The sequence below is a fragment of the Hibiscus syriacus genome, unplaced genomic scaffold (genome assembly GCF_006381635.1).
Source record: "Hibiscus syriacus cultivar Baekdansim isolate YM2019G1 unplaced genomic scaffold, ASM638163v2 tig00018093_pilon, whole genome shotgun sequence".
Taxonomy (NCBI): Eukaryota; Viridiplantae; Streptophyta; class Magnoliopsida; order Malvales; family Malvaceae; genus Hibiscus; species Hibiscus syriacus.
The window spans coordinates 259,079-280,131 of NW_024062429.1; the positions used below are offsets into that span (position 1 = coordinate 259,079).

At 37.9% G+C, this 21,053-nt stretch overlaps 5 protein-coding genes and 1 pseudogene across 8 annotated transcripts; 3 read left to right on the forward strand and 3 right to left on the reverse strand.

Moving 5' to 3' along the window:
• Positions 1 to 1,815: 1,815 nt before the first annotated feature.
• Positions 1,816 to 3,160, forward strand: LOC120209075 (BURP domain protein RD22-like). The gene is made up of 2 exons (XM_039208145.1): positions 1,816 to 1,875; positions 2,099 to 3,160. The coding sequence occupies exons 1-2, from the start codon at positions 1,816 to 1,818 to the stop codon at positions 3,158 to 3,160; spliced, it is 1,122 nt and encodes a 373-aa protein (XP_039064076.1).
• Positions 3,161 to 4,194: 1,034 nt separating this feature from the next.
• LOC120209114 (magnesium-chelatase subunit ChlD, chloroplastic-like) lies at positions 4,195 to 8,850 on the forward strand. The gene is made up of 15 exons (XM_039208168.1): positions 4,195 to 4,608; positions 4,796 to 4,974; positions 5,150 to 5,234; positions 5,315 to 5,631; positions 5,720 to 5,843; positions 5,995 to 6,087; positions 6,229 to 6,324; positions 6,439 to 6,576; positions 6,702 to 6,899; positions 6,985 to 7,140; positions 7,354 to 7,461; positions 7,618 to 7,752; positions 7,923 to 8,081; positions 8,335 to 8,455; positions 8,535 to 8,850. Exons 1-15 carry the CDS (start codon positions 4,318 to 4,320, stop codon positions 8,618 to 8,620), a joined length of 2,286 nt encoding a protein of 761 aa, XP_039064099.1. The 5' UTR covers positions 4,195 to 4,317; the 3' UTR covers positions 8,621 to 8,850.
• Positions 8,851 to 10,182: 1,332 nt separating this feature from the next.
• On the forward strand, positions 10,183 to 11,134 carry LOC120209076 (mitochondrial dicarboxylate/tricarboxylate transporter DTC-like). Its single transcript, XM_039208146.1, has 4 exons — positions 10,183 to 10,217; positions 10,315 to 10,375; positions 10,473 to 10,834; positions 10,941 to 11,134. The coding sequence occupies exons 3-4, from the start codon at positions 10,474 to 10,476 to the stop codon at positions 11,132 to 11,134; spliced, it is 555 nt and encodes a 184-aa protein (XP_039064077.1). The 5' UTR covers positions 10,183 to 10,217; positions 10,315 to 10,375; position 10,473.
• Positions 11,135 to 11,305: 171 nt separating this feature from the next.
• On the reverse strand, positions 11,306 to 13,782 carry LOC120209115. 4 transcript variants are annotated; one of them, XM_039208170.1, is made up of 2 exons: positions 13,078 to 13,782; positions 11,306 to 13,038 (listed from the first exon to the last, which is right to left on the reverse strand). In XM_039208170.1, the coding sequence occupies exons 1-2, from the start codon at positions 13,400 to 13,402 to the stop codon at positions 11,417 to 11,419; spliced, it is 1,947 nt and encodes a 648-aa protein (XP_039064101.1). In that variant the 5' UTR covers positions 13,403 to 13,782; the 3' UTR covers positions 11,306 to 11,416. The 4 variants fall into 4 exon arrangements, with proteins under 4 accessions (XP_039064101.1, XP_039064102.1, XP_039064103.1 ...); XM_039208171.1 differs by having other exon boundaries at positions 11,306 to 13,035; positions 13,075 to 13,782; XM_039208172.1 differs by having other exon boundaries at positions 11,306 to 12,859; positions 12,902 to 13,771.
• A 185-nt stretch (positions 13,783 to 13,967) lies between these two features.
• LOC120209119 lies at positions 13,968 to 17,628 on the reverse strand (annotated as a pseudogene).
• A 247-nt stretch (positions 17,629 to 17,875) lies between these two features.
• LOC120209077 (IQ domain-containing protein IQM2-like) lies at positions 17,876 to 20,947 on the reverse strand. Its single transcript, XM_039208147.1, has 9 exons — positions 20,799 to 20,947; positions 20,065 to 20,494; positions 19,791 to 19,971; positions 19,615 to 19,703; positions 19,436 to 19,523; positions 19,049 to 19,288; positions 18,846 to 18,947; positions 18,108 to 18,744; positions 17,876 to 17,907 (listed from the first exon to the last, which is right to left on the reverse strand). Exons 2-9 carry the CDS (start codon positions 20,490 to 20,492, stop codon positions 17,876 to 17,878), a joined length of 1,797 nt encoding a protein of 598 aa, XP_039064078.1. The 5' UTR covers positions 20,493 to 20,494; positions 20,799 to 20,947.
• Between the last annotated feature and the right edge of the window lie 106 nt (positions 20,948 to 21,053).

Consider the following 21,053-nt stretch of genomic DNA (forward strand, 5'->3'; position numbering starts at 1 on the left):
GTAAGATTACCGTGTTTAGTTAAAGGAATAAAAGATTATTGGAATGTATATTTGACCAAATTGTGTTTATTATATATTTGTATAATATTACAAATTGTAAAATATTTATATATTTTCTTTAAAAAATTAAATTCATAATATTTATATAAATTTTTTTACAAAATTAAAAATATAAAAAAGGTTTAATGAAAGGGTAAATTTTTTTAATCTCTGAACTTCATATAAAATTTTAATTATAGAATTTTTTTTGTAAATCTAAAATAATATAAGGATAAATTTTTAATTTAACCTTCGTAGAATTTTTATTATTCAATGATAGAAGAATGATATTTTTGAAAAAAAATAAAAATTTAAGGACATTTTAGTCCAAAACGCCGGTAATGTTACAATACCTAAGGGAAGGTAGGTAATGACATTCCCGGTAATATACCCCAAAAAATCTACTATTGGTAATAAAAAATTACCGGGAATGAGATTCCTGGCCAACCAAACATGGGAATGTGGGATTCCCATCCCATGGGAATCCCACAATCCTTGAACCAAACACCCCCTTAATACTTTAAAATTAAAGGCTTAAACAACAAAAATGTGTCTAACATATGTCCTTCTTTTTAGTTTGATGTCTAACGTTTCATTCGGTAGCTCAGTTTGGATCAGGTCGTGACGGACTATTAAGTTTGGCTGTTAAGTGACACGTGCCACAATCTGGTAATTTTTAAAATTTTAAAAAATAAAATTATATATAGATATTTTAAAAAGAAAACTCAAATTTGAAATAACCCAAAACTTTGAAAACCTTCATTTGAACCCCTAAACCCACACCAACCACCGCCTTTTGCCATCGACAAAGTTCCACCCGACCTCCCATCCCCTCGACGACCAAAACCCCAATGAAATCATGATCGACCGACGACCAATCGATGACGAATCAACGTTTTATATTCCGTGCACCCTAGGATAAAAACCGTGATCCCACACAATTTCGAAGGTCGATCGGTCACAATTTCATAGGGATTTTGGTAGTCGGGGAATGGGAGATCGGTTGGAGCTTCGTTGATGGCAAAAGGCGGTGGTCGGCGTGGGTTTAGGGGTTCAAATGAAGGTTTTTAAAGTTTTTGCTTTATTTCAAAATTTGTGTTATTTTATATAAGAGTTTATTTTTTTATAATTTTAAATATTTTTTTTAAATTACCAGGTTGTGACACGTGTCACTTAACGACCATATTTAACGATTTGTCACTACCTAACCGAAACTGAATTACGAAATAAAACGTTAAACACCAAACTGAAACAAAAAAACATTAGGCATCAAATTAAAAAAACAAGCATACGTTGCCCACTTTTTTTTCGTTTAAGCTAAAATTAAATTATAAAACATAAAAATCCGACAAAAAGACGTATTGAAACCGAGCAATAAAAACAACAGCTTTAAAGAAAACAATTCTCAGACAATGTAAAAATATAAATATAATATGTAATCTAAAGTCAAAGGTAAATCCGACAATCGAATTATCTTGTTGGAAGAACAAAAAAACCTAGTAATTAACACAAGGAATTTAACGATAAAAAATACTTGATGCCCATATTCTTTTATTGGTTCGGTTTTATCATATTAATCTTTCAAGTTTAATGTAATCTCATTAACCATACGTATATATCTTATAAGCACAAACATTTAAATTTGAATCTTCTGAAAAATAATGTATTTTATTACTAAAATCACTTGATGATAAATGATGGTTAATAAACTTTTGTGCTATTAGGTTTTTAGTACTATTTATCTCGGACATTCTCTCCTTATTTTCGATGTCATAAATGTCGACAATTTCAATGAAAGTTGACTTTGGTAGGCCTATATGTAAGCTCCATGCATGGGTATATATAAGTGTACCTCAGTGCTCCATTTTCATACCAAACACGAAACAAGCGTACCATCATTTCTACATTCAATGGCATTTCATTTCCTTCTCGTCTTTGCTTTACTCCACGTGAGCTTCATTTTTACATCAGTTATTTGAACTTTAAATTTAATAAATTGATTCATACAATCATATTTTAAATTCGAATCTCATCATCGTATTTCAATTCCTTTTATCAGATCGCATTTGGAGGAGGGCATGGTGTTGTGCCGGAGGAAGCTTATTGGAACTCAGTGTTCCCAAACAATTCAATGCCAAAGGCGTTGAAAGATATCTTACCGGCGGCAAAATATGATCGGGGACTCGAGCGTATTGACAACAATTCGCAGGGAAATGATGAGGAATTTTATGACTGGAGCGGTAAAAGCTATCGAACCGGAAGTGACATGTTTTACGATTGGAGTGATGAACTGCGAGTGTTTTATGATTGGAGTGATGAACCGCGAGGAAATAACGAGGGTCAACACTTTTATGATTGGAGTTCTGAACGTAGTAACGAACTGCGAGGAGATAACCGAGATGCATTTTATGTTTGGAGCTCTGAGAGTAGTAACAAATTTCGGGCAAATAATGATGATGGGAGTGGCAATAACGTCGATGAAACTGTCTTCTTCTTCCCGAAGGATCTCCGCTCCGGTAAGCTGGTGAAGTTACCAGCTCTCACAACAAGCGACAAAACCCCATTTCTGCACGACCGAGTGGCCAAGTCGATACCCTTTTCAAGCGACGAATTGCCCGAAATCTTGAACCACTTCTCCGTAAGACCTCAAACAAAGGAAGCCAACCTCATAAGCAAGACAGTCAAAGGCTGTGAAAGAGTAGCCATGAAGGGAGAAGACAAGTTCTGCGCCACATCATTAGAATCCTTCATAGATTCAAGCATCTCACACCTCGGGAAACAAATCCAGCTTCTATCAACCGAGCTCTCGAAAGAAACAAACAACTCACTGTTTATAATCGCCAAGGGAATGCAAGACATGGGAGAAAACGAGCTCGTCTGTCACAAGATGAAGTATCCGAGAGCCGTGTTTTTGTGCCATTCCATCGACAAAACAACGGTGTATAAGGTTCCATTGGTGGGCAGAGATGGGACGAAAGCGAATGCTTTGGCGGTTTGTCACAAAGATACATCAGCTTGGAACCCCAAACACATGGCATTTCGGATTCTCAAAGTCAAGCCCGGTACTGTTCCCATCTGTCATTTCCTTGTTAAAGACGCACTCATCTGGGTTTCGAACTGATGATGCTTTATATAAGTGTGTTTGTATTTCAATAATCTTCCGATGACATGTTCGGATTGTGTCAACTATGAATAAGAGGAGCTCCTTCATCAGTTGTCGGGGATTCCGTCCTCGTTCTAAATATGGAGCAGTTTTAAAATTATGGTTACTCTCCATCTTATTTAAGTTTTTAGAACTTTGAATGAGCTTAAATGATCGATGCTTTCAAAAAGTAAAACCATCCCAAGCGTGGTTGTATTTCAGTAATCATCCGAGAAAATGTCCGGAATATATGACCTATAAATAAATGAAGATTGAGAGTAGTTCGTATAAAATAAATCTTGAAAAAAAATGCAATGTTTTGGTATTATTGATCTTGTTGCATAAGATAGTGATGGACAATGATCAACTACGATGATTATTAAAGAAATACAACACCTAAAATGAAATTGCTTAAAATTTTATGTATAAAACGATATCATTTTAGACATCAATCAAAAAATATTATTTCATTCTCACCATCACAATAGCATAAAGATATGTCAACGTTATGTTGAAATTTAACTAATAAATTATTAGAATTAAAGGTAAAACTAAAATTCAATAATACTACTCTTTTGTCCTGTTAAATCTATCTGTTGTTGATTTTTTTAGTCAATTTTTTTTAATTTTGATTCGTTAATATTTAAATTTTATTATTGATAAAAAATATATATTTTAAAAATCTTAAATCAAGTAGTTTTTAAATGTACATTTTATCAAATTTAATTATTTAAAATATTTAAAATAATCGTAATGAGTTTAAAATTTTTAACTTTCTAAAATCAATAATAAATATATTTATTGGGACAGAATAAATATAATAAATGATATACGATTCAAAGCTTGTATTTGGTTTACCCTTTAATATATGAAATTTATTTGTGGATGTTATTTATTTGCTTTTCATAAAGGAAAGTATAAAATAAATTGTGCTGGATACGCGCCACATTGAGCGCGTGAGGAGCCGTTGGACCAAGGGAAGGGAAGAGTTAAAAAGGAATTGCAGTAGACAATGGAAGAAGCAGAACAAAACAGAAAGATTAGATTACGAGATTATGTAAGAGATAAAGAAAGAATTTTTTTTCTAAAAAAAACGATAAAAGAAAAGCTCCCATTGATTATTTGTTGAAAAATCAATGGCATTTTCAGCTATGGCGACTACTTGTTCATCACTTTCTCTGTGTCATCTTCAGCTTCAATCACCTTCCGCCATATCTAAACCATGCCCTTTTCTCTTCTTCCCTTCTTCTCGTTTGAACCCAAAGAAACGATTTCAAAGCCAAAGCAGAACTCGTTTTCTTCGTGTTCTTGCTGTCTCAGATACTGCTCTAGACTCGAGCAATGGGGCCGCCATTGATACTGAATCTGAGGACCCTTCGTCTTCTTACGGTAGACGGTACTTCCCTTTGGCTGCTGTCGTTGGCCAGGTTTCTTTTCATCTCTTTCTCTATCTCCTCCTTTGTTAGGTTAGGAATTTGAAGGAAAATTACATGCTTTGCTACTATTTTTTTTTATTTAAAAATTGCTTCTTTACTTCACTGCAAAGGTATAATTTTTATGGTATGGATTTGAATCAAAAGTAAAAAAATCTAATGCTCAACTGTTGTGACATAGGATGCCATTAAAACTGCACTTTTACTTGGGGCTATTGATCGCGAGATTGGAGGGATTGCTATCTCTGGAAGGCGTGGAACAGCCAAGACTGTAATGGCACGTGGATTGCACGCAATTTTGCCTCCCATTGATGTTGTTGTTGGTTCCATGGCAAATGCAGACCCTGCCTGCTCAGATGAGTATGAACAGTGAACCCTTTTACCTCTTATCTTCTCATTAATACTTTGGTGGTTCTTAATTGGATGTATATACACACATATATATGTATGTATTGAGCTTTTCCTTTCCTATTGGACATAGTTTTACGTGTTTATTACTTCCAAGATAGTGACATGGTATTCATAACCTCTGAAGGTGGGAAGATGGTTTAGTTCAGCGAGTCCAGTATGATTCCAAGGGCAATGTTAAGACTCAAGTTGTTCGGTCTCCTTTCGTTCAGGTATATTTCGTGCTTGAAAACTTTTCTTATCGAGTTTGGTTTATTTTTCTTAATGCCCCTTTTCATTGCTTTTTCTCTAGATTCCGCTTGGAATCACGGAGGACAGACTCATTGGATCTGTTGATGTCGAGGAGTCTGTGAAAATGGGAAAAACTGTTTTTCAGCCCGGCCTCCTGGCGGAAGCACATAGAGGTGTATTATATGTTGATGAGATTAATCTTCTTGATGAGGGCATTAGTAATTTGCTTCTCAATGTGCTGACCGACGGAGTTAATATCGTCGAAAGAGAGGGAATCAGCTTCAAGCACCCTTGTAAACCGCTTTTAATTGCCACCTATAATCCGGAAGAAGGTGCCGTACGAGAACATTTATTAGATCGAATTGCAATTAACTTGAGGTATAAAGCTCTTATTGTAGATGATGGAATGAGTTTCTTAGTTTCTATGCATCTATCCCAAACTATTATGGGCACACTTCCTTTGCAGTGCAGATCTTCCAATGAACTTTGAGGATCGTGTTGCGGCAGTTGGTATTGCAACAGAATTTCAGGAAGCTAGCGATAAAGTTTTTAAAATGGTTAAGGAAACAACCGAGGATGCAAGGACTCAGGTAACCAAGCATTCAGCTGTTAAGCTTCACATTTTCCATCAAATCGTGCTGCTACTCAAATTTTCTGACTCGATTCTGAGCTTTGTTTATTTGATGTGCATATGCATTTAGAAAGATGTTTTTTATTCCTTCTGTGCATTTTTTTCCTCAGATCATTTTAGCGAGAGAGTATTTGAAAGACGTCACTGTTGGCCGGGAACAATTAAAGTACCTCGTTATGGAAGCCCTTCGGGGTGGTTGCCAGGTGCTAAGATCAAATCATAATTTCTCACGTTTCATGCACCATTCAAAGTGCACCCTTTTAAGATATAATGTTGATATAGATTGTGAGATATTTGTTTTAATCACACTACGGGGGAATAATTAATACTCCGACGATTTACAGGGACACAGAGCTGAGCTATATGCTGCTAAGGTTGCAAAATGCTTGGCTGCTTTGGAAGGACGGGACCGAGTCGGCGTAGATGACCTGAAAAAAGCTGTTAAGTATTATGATTTTGCCTCTTGACATAGCTACCGGGATTTGTCTGTATCATGAAAGCAGAAAACTAGAAAAGTAGCAAATGAATTTGTGTTGATATACTATATAATACAGGTGGAGCTTGTCATCCTCCCTCGTTCGATTATCAATGAGAATCCTCCCGATCAACAAAACCAACAGCCGCCACCTCCACCTCCACCTCCTCAAAATGAAGAATCCGGGGAGGAGCAGAATGAGGAGGAAGAGGAAGAGGTATGTTGTCATTAAGCACCAAGATCTGCTGTTCCTTGATAAATGTCGTCATTCATTTATTGTTGTGAGGCTTTGTTTACTGGTGAAATTGGTTTACTGAAACTGTGAGGCTTTGTCTACAACAGGATGAAAGTGATCAGGAGAACGAGCAACCTGAGCAATTACCTGAAGAATTTATCTTCGACGCCGAAGGGGGTTTGGTGGACGAGAAACTACTTTTCTTTGCACAACAAGCACAGAGGCGACGGGGGAAAGCTGGAAGAGCCAAGAATGTAATATTCTCCGAGGATAGAGGTCGATATATTAAACCAATGCTCCCAAAGGTTAGTCTATTTCAAATCGTCTTTACATTATTTTTACCCAATCTTAACTTCATTTTTCGAATAAGCTACGTTGTTTTTTTCACAGGGCCCTGTGAAGAGACTAGCTGTTGATGCAACGCTAAGAGCTGCCGCACCATATCAAAAGTTGCGGCGCGAGAAAGACATTCACAAAAGTCGGAAAGTTTTCGTGGAGAAAACCGACATGAGGGCTAAAAGAATGGCAAGAAAAGCAGGAGCATTGGTATCTATGAGCTACTTTTGTTTACATCTATGATTGGCTTTGTGTATCTAGCAATAAATACCTTCTAGTTCCTATGTATTTCTGCGTACCTCGTCGTTATTTATGTATCCAATCGTTTTAACCGGGAACTCTCTCTTGAGTAAAGTAAATTCCATTCGAGTAATGATAAACTATTGTTATGTTTGGAGTTCATACATATATATTCCGTGTCAGGTAATATTTGTGGTTGATGCAAGTGGGAGCATGGCATTGAATCGAATGCAAAATGCTAAAGGCGCTGCACTTAAGTTACTGGCCGAGAGTTATACTAGCAGAGATCAGGTAAACAAGACAGTTTCATTCCGCGCTTTTAAGCGTACAACCCTTGCTAGTTCTTAACTGTTCCTCAAAAACAAATCCGTCGACACTGATGTAATAAAACCATCATGAATGTTTCTTTGTAATAATTTGTTTCATTTTGCTTGTAATGCCGACTAGGTCTCCATTATACCTTTCCGTGGAGATTCTGCTGAAGTCCTGCTGCCTCCTTCGAGATCAATCGCAATGGCAAGAAAACGTCTCGAGAGACTTCCATGTGGCGGTGGCTCTCCCCTAGCTCATGGTTTAAGCATGGTATGCAGATATACAGAATCCCTCAATATGTGGCGAGGATCTTACTGTAGCGATAAAAATTCGTTTTCTCTGTATATTTTTATATGAATTTGAAATGTTACTGTTGTGAATGCCGATAAAATAAATTTAGTTCCCTTTTCTAATAACTTCATGAACTTTAACATTATCAGGCAGTCAGGGTTGGGTTGAATGCAGAGAAAAGTGGTGATGTTGGACGCATAATGATCGTTGCAATTACCGATGGAAGAGCCAACATATCACTGAAGCGGTCCACCGATCCGGAAGCCGCTGCTTCTGATGCTCCTAAACCCTCAACACAAGAGTTGAAGGTAAATTTTGGCTTTTTATCAAGGGATAACATCATTATGACTGTAAAAGACATGCTAATCTTCTATCGAGCTAATCATAATTTTAACAATTGTCGGCCTTTACTGGACGTGCTATCAAAATATAGACTTAATCGTCATGCTGAACCCTTCATTTGTTAGCAATACGGGCGGAAAGATACACATGAAGGTTTTGGGATGTTATCTGGGTTTGACCAAATGATTTTCATAAGGTTCGTGTGTATAAATATTGCAGGACGAGATTCTTGAAGTGTCCGCGAAAATATACAAAGCGGGAATGTCTCTTCTTGTCATTGATACCGAAAACAAGTTTGTTTCAACTGGTTTCGCCAAGGAAATTGCTCGAGTAGCTCAAGGTGCGTAGGCAGAAACATGTATTCGTTTTTATGCATACGGAATGCAATGAAATGGTGTCTCATTGATTCAATCTTGCAGGGAAGTATTATTATTTGCCAAATGCTTCGGATGCAGTCATCTCAGCTACAACAAAGGAAGCGTTATCGGCTTTGAAGAGTTCGTGATTCGAAAGCATTATATAGGCTTTCACCAACTCCAGGATGCTTATAATCAACCCAATTGTGAGATGATATACTAGTTTCCTTCCAGAACCAGACCCGAAACACTCATCGAAACATGAACTGTGTCATGTCCGCATTTTGTATGTTTCTCCAACATCTTCCTTCTGTATCATTATTGTTCAGTCATAAAACAGAGGTTTAAGTGATTACAAAGAGATTATGCAACTTTTTCTACTTGTTCCTCTACCTGTCTCAAATTGGTTTATGATGATATTATATGTACCCTTTAATAAAGAAGAATCTTGATACTTGTCCGACACATATTCAGATACGAGTATACCCTTACGAGGGTATGATGCTGAAACAACGCTCTCATCTGCGATATCCTTCTTCGCCACCAACTTCGTCTTGTCCGAACAAAGCTTCAGCATTCTGATTTGCTTCTTAAGCTCCTGGATTTTTACTGTCTTCTTCATATGCTGTTCCTGTGGTGTTTCCAACTTTGATGGTGGTTTCACTAAAGCTTTTCCAGTGTTTTAGTTTACTGTGTTTCGTATAATGAACAAGGTTTAAACATGTCAAAGGTCTCATAATTAAACTAAAATTCTATGATTTAAAGTAGAGGACTAAGTTATAAATTTAAAGAGTACAAAGACTGAGAGCATAATTAGACCTTAATTTAATTTATTAATCATTTATGACTTAATTTCAAAAATAGGTACAAAATATACCACATTTTTCTCTAGTTATGTAAAATATTTTTTTTATCAGAATAAGCATATAAAGTTTACCATCTAATGGTATTGAATATAAAAAATATTGCAAGTACCTAGATGAAAAAGTTTGTATAGTATTTCAATCAAAAAAATATTTTAGGTACTTAAATGAAAAGTAAGGTATACTCTAGGTACTTACTTTTGAATTAAGCCATTATTTGTAACTAACAACAAGGTTTGTTTGTACAAGAACAAGTATACTGAAAAGGCCTCTTCTTTCAGCCATTCTATTTCAGTAAAACGAAAACCAGAAGCTCTAAGCAGTGGATCATTTCTGTGTTTTTTCAATTACCTTTTGGTTTTCAATCAAAAGAAATGGCAAATGAGAAGACATCCCAAGCTGGGGTTTGGCCAAAGGTTAAGCCTTTCATCAATGGTGGCACCTCTGGTATGATCAAGGTTCATTTCCACCATTTCTTCTAGATCATCCCATTGATGGGTTAAGCCTTTCATCAATGGTGGCACCTCTGGTATGATCAAGGTTCATTTCCACCATTTCTGTGTTTTTTCAATTACCTTTTGGTTTTCAATCAAAAGAAATGGCAAATGAGAAGACATCCCAAGCTGGGGTTTGGCCAAAGGTTAAGCCTTTCATCAATGGTGGCACCTCTGGTATGATCAAGGTTCATTTCCACCATTTCTTCTAGATCATCCCATTGATGGGTGTTTTTTTGTTTTTTAAAATCTGGGTTTTGCTTGGATTTGTTTGATTGATTGATTAATGGTTCGTTTGGTGTAGGTGAGAATCCAACTCGGTCAAGGATCAGCAGCATCTGTAACCAAGAACATGCTTCAAAACGAGGGCGTTGGCGCATTTTACAAGGTTCTTATTTTGCTTAGATCTTGTTCGAATCTGTTTTGTTCGATTCGATATTTGTTATGTTACTCGGATTTGAATGTGTGTTAATGGTTCTGTGCAAGGATTATCAGCTGGACTGCTCAGGCAAGCTACATACACTACCGCTTGACTCAGATCATTCGAGTGAGTCTCTTATGAATGGCATTGATTCTGTTGTTTGCTTCCGAAACTCAGATTATCGGCCTCAATTCTGATCGGTTTTCGATTGTTTTTTCTTCAGGATGCTGACGACCAAGGCTATGGAAGCCAATGATGGGAAGCCCTTACCTCTATATCAGAAGGCATTGTGTGGCCTGACTGCCGGTGCTATTGGAGCCTGCTTCGGAAGCCCTGCGGATTTGGCACTTATCCGTATGCAAGCCGATGCAACTTTGTCGGCTGCTCAGCGCCGGAATTACTCGAATGCATTCCATGCTCTTTATCGTATCGTTGGCGTCGAAGGGGTTCTTGCACTTTGGAAAGGTGCAGGACCGACCGTAGTCCAAGCCATGGCATTGAACATGGGGATGCTTGCATCTTATGATCAAAGTGTCGAGTTCATTAAGGACTCCCTCGGCTTAGGTGAAGCCGCAACCGTGGTAGGTAAGCGTCTAGAATCAGACATTCACTGTGTTAGTCCAATAGCATAATCATAGTGTACGATGACGATTCGACACTCGATGAATGCTTCTCGTTTTCTTCGTCTCAGGTGCAAGTGCGGTTTCGGGCTTCTTTGCTTCAGCTTGCAGTTTACCTTTTGATTACGTGAAAACACAGATCCAGAAGAGGCAGCCCGATGCCGGGGGGAAGTATCCATACACAGATCCGAAATGTTCTGTTATGCAGATGACCTGGATTTTCCTCAACCAGATTCAGAAGATAGAGAAAAGGATAGGGTTATAGAGATCTCAGCAATGGAGGATTAAAATCGAATCATCAAAATAAATATTTTTGCATAATTTTTTTTATAAGTTTTGTACTAATAATATTTTTGGATTTAACAATTCATGCATATAAAATATTGAAATGATTTGATATATCTAAACACGTATTAATAGTAATAAAAGAAAAAAATAACAAAGCATGCTTGAATTAATTTCAACCAAATTACATTTTACAACAAAATCAAGGAATTTAAAGGCATAACAAGCAGTGTGAACGAATTCAAGGCACAAAATAACCTATTCAGCATGTATTGATTCCATCCTTGCAATCTCTGCTTAAATTATAAAAGGTTTCTACTTGGATCTTCGACCGATAAAGTACCTCGGTATCCACGGCAACTCTCATGTATCCATCGAACTCAACCGGATTCCCGTTGTTCAGCATCGTCGTCTCGTTGTACCACTCGCTCTTGTCACTCCATAGTTCCTTGTAGTCATCGAGCAAATGGACCTTGTAATGAGACCTCAAGTTATCGAAGTAATTATAGAACGGCTCGTTCGTCGCGATGTAAAGGTTCCTCCATGGCTGAACCATTTCTTTAACCTTCGTGAGAATTGCATCAGGGGACGAATCGGAATCCAAGTGCGGCCAAAGCTGTTTGTTCTGTGCTTTTGCCCCTCGAACCACATGCAGAGCATCGAAATCCCAGTCCATTCTTCCGCTGATCTCGGTCACGATATTCATCAATCGCTTCGATTTCCATATCGCATGCCAAGGCCGATGAATGTACTTAGCTGCTTGCCCCTCACACACCCGATACCAATAGTTTTCCAGCTCCGGAACATCGAATTGCCTCCATATGATTGTGCTCTTATCTTTCTTCAGTTGCATTGGTGTGACTTTATGGGTCTTTATCTTCTTCACAGGCACTTTTCGTTTATGCTCCTTATCCCATTTCTTCCAATCTCTCAAGAACTCGCTCTCCCCCACGATGGACGCCGTCTCCTTAAGATGCTCGAAATCGAAATAAAACCGAAGATCTTTTCCCCCCTCATCTCTGTTGCTCGAACTGTAAGTCGCGGATAAGCATAAGCTCAAATCCATCACAAATGTCCGATTCAAATACATAGCTTCCCCTAAACCACACAAGAAACTCCACAGGTACTGATTCATTCCCTTGCAGTAATCCCCTCCCCTTGCATAGTACAGATACTTCCCTTTCCTAAAGTTCGTTTCCGAACCCAAAGTCGGAACAGTATCATTTGTCTCATCGTCCCGTACAGGTGGTGCAAGCTTCGGCTTCCAGTTCCCGCCACCACTCCTTGTGGTGTTAGGCCGAATCCGAGGTGGCCTAGCATTGATTCCCGAATGCCACCGACCAGTATGCATAACCTTATAGGTACAGTTCTCACCGATCCCGAACTGGAACCTTCGGAAATCCCTATACTTTCTCCAAGACTTCTCTTTCTTGTTCCTAAACCTCCAAAAAACATCACATTCATCCGGTTTTGTCCCCTTGACCGGAGTTTGATACTCCAAGAATACAATAGACTTGAAAGTTTTCAAATTGAATTTCTTGACTGCGAGAAGAAACCGAGGATCCGAGCAATTCACAGCTTTTAACTCCTCACAGACGGATTTGAAGCTCGAATTTGAGATGTTCTCTTTGGACATCTCAATCATGGTTTCAGCAACGGGATTGGGTGCCAAAGCAGGGGCCATTGTCACTGAACTAGGGGGTGCAGCCGCCAAAACAGGGACCATTGCCACTGAAACCGGGGGAGCTGCCGCCAAAACAGGGGGCGATGCCGACACTACAGGAGGCAATGCCGACACAGCAGGGGGTGTTGTCGACAAGGCGGGGGGAGTGGCCGCCAAAGCAGGGGGAGTGGCCGCCAAAGCAGGGGGAGTTGCCGCCAAATCGGAGGGTGTTGCTGATAAAGCCGGGGGAGTGGCCTCCATAGCAGGGGGCGTTGCCGCCAAATCGGAGGGTGTTGCCGATAAAGCCGGGGGAACTGCCGGAGCCGGTACAGAAAGCAAATCTTCACCGGTTTTGATGATGGAGTCATCGGTTTTGAAAGTGGCATTTTCAGTTTGAGTGAAGAGCTTAGTTAAGGAAGGTGCTGATTCCAGCCATGGATCTGGGGGCTGGTAAGTGATGGCAATGGCTGTGAATATGAGCACCGACAACACAAACACAGAGAAACACACATTGCTTATCAGTTTTATCAGGTTCTGTCCGATTGGCTCGGTGCTCAGCTCAGATTCCTTGGTGGGTTTCCTCATTATCCTCGAAAACCCAATTCCAGAAAACGAACCAGATCTCCAGGTAAACCAAACAAACAAACAAAATTCAATAGCAAATACGAGAAACTAAGATGATTACTTCATGGGTTTTGCTTGTTTTTGAAAACCCAGTAGCAGAAACTAATCAGATCTTGATTACAGTAACGAAACAGAGAAGAAAGAAGCTTACATGCGAATCGTTCAATGGGGCTCTAGCTTTGCTGTATTTTGAAGAATAAAATGGCAGCCGACAGAGGGGAAAAACTCAAAAAAAAAAAAAAAGACAAGAGAAATGAGATTTGGACGAGTTTATTTTAAAGATAAATGTTTGGTGTGGGCTCCTTGTCCAGAAAGCTTTGAATTGAAGCAAAAAGGATGGAGCTGTTGGTTATTGCAGAATTAGTAGTTTACACTTCACTTTCATCCTCTTTAATAATGCATTAAAATCCAGAGATTTCGGATTTTTATCACAAAATAATCGTGTAAAATACGTATATTTAATTTCTAATCATTGTTGGTATAGAAAAAAAAAGTTAAACTTGCTTTAGCTTACAGTCGAAGTAAAGGGTTAACATCAAATTTACACAACAGCATGATTATAGTCATGGTAATGGAAAATTCTTCTGGATGAAATGAGCCAACCATCTTGAAGCTGCGAAGCAAATGATAGCTGTTGAAACAATCGCTGTTCTAGCCACCATCGGCATCATGTTCTGCTTTGTTGCGGCAACGATCCCGAGGGAAACAACAGATACGATTTGCAGGATTACTTCCAGTGCATTGAGACCTTTATATGCAGTTTTTCAACTCTTGCAATTCACCACATGAGTCCAGTACCTGCACGATTCCGAATAAAAGTCAAGTTTGTAAGCTTATGTTTATCGGCTATGCTCATTCTTTTACAATTTGGAAGGATATATATTCATACTCGTGTTCAGAAATACGCCTAACGCAGGTGTATGACACGGGAACTAGTGATGAGTCGGAGCATTATAACGAAGTTACTAAATTTACCTGTCCATCAGCTGTTCTCTAGAAGGGGATGGAGGAAGAGCTGCGCTAAACTTCCCTTTCCAATCAACCCGGCTGCCGGAATACTTGTTGAACCACCTTCGAAAACCAACCACAAAGGCATCTGACTTTGTAGGCACAAAACAAGCTTTTTGCCAATTGGTAACCCCGATTTCCATTATCTTACGCTCCTACATTGAGAATTAGAAAAAGTTATATGGGTGTGTTTGGTTGGAGGAATGTGAGATTTTCATAGAAATGTAATCTATATTCTCTCGTTTGGTTGGCCGGGAATGTCATTCCCGGTAATCTTACATTACCAATAGGGGGGTGTTTGGATGGGAGAATATGGGATTCCCCATAGGAATAGAATCCACATTCCCCATTTGGTTAGCACGAGAATTTTATTCCCGGTAATGTAAATTACTAATAGTGGATTTTTTGGGTATATTACCGGGAATGTCGTTACCTCTATTTCCTTAGTTATTGTTGGATTACTGACGTTTTGGACTAAAATGCCCTTATTATTTTTTCAAAAATATAATTCTTCTGTCACTGAATAATAAAAATTCTACGAAGGTTAAATTACAAATTTATCCTTAAACTATTTTAGATTTACAAAAAAGTCTATAATTAAAATTTTATATGAAGTTCAGGGGTTAAAATAAAATTTTTACCCTTTCATTAAACCTTTTTATATTTTAAATTTTGTAAAAAAAAATTATATAAATTTTATGAATTTAAATTTTTTAAAGAAAATATATAAATATTTTCCAACTTGTTAAAAAAATAAATATATAATAAGGACAATTTGGTCAAATATACATTCCAATAATCTTTTATTACTTTAACCAAACACGGTAATCTTACATTCCTGCTAAGCCAATCAAACACAAAATACAACATTCCCAGTAATCCTATTCCCTGATAATCTTTTATTCCCACTAGTAATCTTACATTCCGTAAACCAAACACACCAATAACTAGCAGATGGTAAATAGCAACATAGTGAAATGAATGTAGAACCTTTTGGATTTTGGAAGATGTTGCAGATCCATTCCCTTGATCAACCTCGGACTCATCATCAGCAAAAGCATGAAAGATGCAAGGTGCGATAAAGATGGAACTGCCCCAGTCCTGCTTTCCAGTGAAACCATTTATGTCCAACTTCTTGACACGCATATCAAGTGGTCTGCCCCCTTCTCTGTCAACCTTCACTGTGAACCAAAATGTACAAATTTTGAGATGCATGAATCCAACATCTTGAAATGCATCGAGAACTTCTTACCCGTAGTTTTCCGAGTTCGCATTAATCCGTAATGTGCGTATGGAACATGAGCAGGATCCATAAGATTTTCGATCAACAAATCGTACCTGAAAATGCAAAGTTAGTTTCTTGAACAAATTTCAGCTAATGTTGATGATGTTTTGTTCCGTGTTCCGCACATATTAGAGAAATTTGCATACCCGTAAAGGAATATCTCTGTTTCCCATCGACTTTGTATATGAAGGATCTTCCAATACTGGAATATAAGGGGGCTTTTTCTTCGTTATAATATCTTTGTATATGAGGATCAGCATTTGGCCAAACCCACAAAATATCATGCTTTACAGTGCTCGGATAAACCGCAACACGTGCTTTCTTGAATGTATGGACCTGCAACTTTGAAAGCAAGGTTAAGTGTTTACCCCTTTTTGCAAATAACACAAAACACCTACACATCACAAGAAATTACCAAGCATGAACAATTATACAAATTGAACATTGTACGAAAAGAAACAATATGTTAACTGAACTTGAGTGATGAGCGACGAATATCATTTGTCTAACACAAATATGCATATATATATATATATATATATATATATATATATGAGTTAGGATTCACTTACACAGTGTAAAACTTTTATAATTTACACATCTTTTTTTGGGTCATTGGATTAACTGAGTTTAATGGCTGAGAATAGAACTTATAAATTAAGGATAATCCATATTAACAGTAGTAAATGAAGAGATTTTTCAGGTAAAAAAGTGAATTATCCTCAAATTATAAGTTTTAATCTGATTCATTAAACTCAATTAATCCAACAGAACATGTAATCCTAACTCATAATATATATTTCCACGCGTTTGCACAGGAGAATATCCAAACTATGTCCTGATATGTATAAACAAAAGATGGACAGAAGTGCTAGAGGAAAAAGATCTTGCACATAACTTAGATTTAATGGCGGATCCAAAAAATATTTTTGAGGGTTCGCACACATATACATTTATAACATAAAATTTTTGTACACTGGACACAAATAAAATTTAAAGACAATAAATATGAAATTACCCAAAAACAATTCAAATTTAGTGTACACTTCCCTACACTCGAGCCTTAATGGATCCGTCAGAGCCTAGTTTCTAAATGTTTATTGGATTGCGAGTTATAAGGAACTTGATGCCACTTAAATAAGGTCTCCACTAATATAATCGAATTTTCAACTTCAATACTAGAACTATTCTCAAGCTTAAATATCAAGTTTGAATACATTAATATCATTCATATGTATGGAAAAACGAACCCAGAAAATTCCCAACAATTCTACCATTAGAACGATGGATATGGATTGAAAGAAAAAGGGATTACCGGTGGTCCATCGGGGGGGAGCTTGAGGAATGATTTTACAGTCACCATTTCCACCAAAGCACCAACCAGGGTACACACACTGTAATCTCCCCCATTGATCGATCCTTCCCTCGGACAAAGGAGCCAATCTATGAGGACAAGTATCATCAAACACTTTCCATTCACCGTCATTTCTATCCCACCACACCACGAGATCAAGTCCCAGTATCCTTTTTGCATGCGGCGCCGTTTTATCTAAATCGCACCCCGGCATCACCGGGTACAACTGCGAGAACCAATCGAATTTCTCTTCCCCACCGTCGACCTCGACTTCCGGTTGAGGTGGCTCGACGTATTTCGTCGTTGGGGACGACGAGAAGGTCGTAAACAACCTGGACCTCGATGGGGTTGTGCGAAGAGGATTGAAAGATGGATTGAACACGGGTTTTGAGAGAAAATTGTGAAAGATTGGCTTGTGAAACTGGATACTGTTCGTTGGAACGAATGGTGCGGGTACAATTGCGGAAGAAGCTCTGAGAACGTCCATGGCTGCCGATTTTCAGTTTGTTTTGTTTGTGCTCTTGTTGCGGCTGAGAGAGGATGAGCGTGCAAGCAAATGAAGGCCGCACACATTAATTAGAATTAAAGGAAAGATCAAATTAGGTTTATTTAGGAAAAATGTCTAATAAATTAAAATAAAATAAAAAAGAGCATACGGATATATAACTACGTAATTGAAAAACGAAATTAAAGAATAAAAATAAATTTTAAGAACACAGAGAAATTTGATATATTTTTAATAAAAATATTATATTTGAATACAATTGAAACTACACATCCCCCAAAATTACATTCTTCTACATTTTGAAAAAGGAACTCCTACAATTATGATTTCAGTTGTCAACTTACACATGAACAAATGAATAAATAGTTTTGCATCATTTCTAAGTTTCGGAGAGAATGATAAAAAATATATATATTTTTTATAATTAGTAGTATTTAATTCATTCATTGATTTTTTTCAAATAAGATATTATATAGATTATTATGCACGTTACGACTCTTCCAATTCAATTTACCCGTAACATCATCGGGGGCATATCTCAAATTCCGACACCCTTTAAGTAGACGTTGTGGCATTGTGCATTGAATAGGCAAACTTCGGGTTCTCATTTCTTCTGTCATGGCTGCCGCCGGTTCGGGTAATTTCGGGTTTAGACTGCTAGTATATCGAGGTGAAAAGTACGATTTCGTACAACCATTGCTTCTGGGAGATAAGTTCACTTGTTCCAAGGCCCTGAACTGGAGTTCCGATGGGAAATCTCTAACACAACCGATCCGGGGACCTGCACCTGTAGTCCATTTGCATGACAGTTGCTTGCCTAATTGATATGACTTCATCCCTTTCTTTGAGTTAATCCTTTGAAGGATCGATTCTTCAGCAATGGTTTCAATGTTACGATCGCATTCATCGATCTTCTCGCCTCGAACAGTTGGATTCGAATCATTGTCTGAAGCAATGGCATCCTCAAATGATTCAGTTCTTGCCGGTACTTCCGTGGCTGCACCAATTTCTTCTTCCATTGCATGGACTAAATCCCGGGTAGACTCTTTGACGCGGATTTCTTCAGCCTCTAAGCTGTCTTCCGATGATGAATTGCATTGAAGATGGTTACTTGTTCTATGGAAGCTCTCTTCTTCGTCGACGGGTGCCATCTGAACATAACAAAACGTAGCATCATCCATCAGCCATTGGTTCTATTCACAGAATATGATATGAAAATATTATGAACACATTGTTTCCAATTTTCTGTTACCATGACATCGGTAAGATCGACGTCGTTCTCCTTTAGAAATGAGATGAAGTCGTTGAAGTTCTCTTCCGTAGGTCGATAATGACCGCTGTGAGGCCAAACTGCCTTTTTCAACACAATGACACATGATGGAATGTGAATAAGACATAAGTAACACCGAGAAAAAACAATGCAAGACTCCGAATAACATATGCTTAGAAAGATACCTTAAGGACACCATTTTCAACAACTAATCTACCGGCAGCAATGGTGGCACCACCGGCCAAGAAGCTAGAATGTTGAAATGTACCCTTCTTCTTCATGCCGACGTACAAGACCTTCGATGTGCTGAGCACAAAAATCCACTTTGAATCGCTGTTTTCTCCTGTCGTTTGAAGAAGCTCCCCTGTTTGCTTGTATACCAACTTCCTGTCTTCCACAACAATCTCATAGGGCTTCCTTTCCATCTGTATAATGGAAAACGAAAATAGTTCCGGTAAGCCTGTGATACTCGAATCTGGTGTGCATGTCAAGAATAACAAGTGCTACATAGTCATACACATTTGTATATAAAATTCACACCCGAATCCGAAAAACATATCGAGAAGACTCACCGGACCGAGATATTTGATGCATTGCTGTTGAAGCTTTGATCTAGGACATTGCTCTATATTCACTTCTTTGCCTTCTCCAATATCCAACCTGCATATTCAAATCAAATATGCTCTTTTTCAGTTCCAATTTCTTAAAACCAGAAATCAAAGTGTGTATGCAAAGAATTGAAGAACATTACCAACAAAAGAAGGGCTCTTGACACTGAGAATGGAGCCATTGATTGTAATAAAAGTGCAAGTTATGTCCGTATCTATGCCTCGGATCAATCTGAACAACACATCGAAACTCGAATTAGTACAAAATAATGAACAACAATGGTGAACATCATTTGTAGTACTGCAAAATCCAACTTACAGCTTCAAGCCAGTGTTGTAAAGCAAGCTTTCGAGCTTTATCATTCTTTAATAGACCTTTCCCGACTTTTGCAGCCCTCGTTCTCGCCCTCGACCATCGTGAAATAGCTGTTTCGTGTTTATCTATATCGAAGAACGATATGGAACTTCTTTTGAGCTCAGCAAAATCCAAGAGCTTCCACCTACATAGCAACATACAATCCGTCTGTGATACTCGAACTCAAATTAAATATCGAATACTAATGTATTTCAATCATTATATTCATGTAACATACCAGCTCTGCTCAACAAGGACTGCACAGTCTGCTAGCTTTCTCCTAGTCCTGAAGCTCTTGTAGACCTTTTGCAACCTGATCGCTGCCTCCATTTGTGGGTTGTTTGGATCTGGAATCTGGGATTTTCTTGGGGATTCCGGGAAAAAATCTGGGGATTGAATGTCCATTGCTTTGGTCTTTAAACTCTCTGGCTTGACCAATTCTCTCCCTTTGAAGCTAACAGATCCTTCCAAAATCATCTTCCCAGAACCTAATGATTTCAGAATGGTGGGCTCTGAATCTGAGATTTTGAAACTGATGGATCTAAGTGATGTTTTGATTCCTTCATCTCCAAAACTAATGGATTTCACAGTAATTGATTCTAAGCTGCCATTGTCCATCTCAGTGCTGCTGCATTTATCAAATGGCCACGAGAAACCAACACCCATCTCTGTCAAAAAACTGAATTCAGATTTCATATGCTAAACATTTATATCTATATATAGATAGATAAATGAACAGCAGCCATTTTTGAGAATCAAAAACACAAGTTGAAGATAACCCATTTTTCAAAATGTCAGTGCAAAGGGGTAAAAAATCATTTCATTCAATCAAGAAAATCAAATAAAGAGCTACGGATCTGCCAAAACCATTAAGTAAAAGCAATTCCCATAAGCTTAGAACGTACATTTCATCAACAGAAAAAAAAAACAGCATTTGTCAGCAATGCAGGAGAGATGGACAAAGAACATTACCTTGAACTGTATAAAATCTGGGAAATAGACGAAAATGAAAAAAAGGGTACTGTCGGGTTAATGCTTTAACTTCGATATCAGCTTTTTTTCCCCCTTCACTTTCTCTATGTTTGTTTCTCAGGAAAATGTAAACTACCAGTGATAAGTTGTACCTGGAGTTGCTTATATAATGGCGACTAAATAGAAATTTAAAGACCCAAAACAGCGTTGTTATTATTAATTGAAAATTAAAGCTTTAAAGAGTTGGTGGTTGAA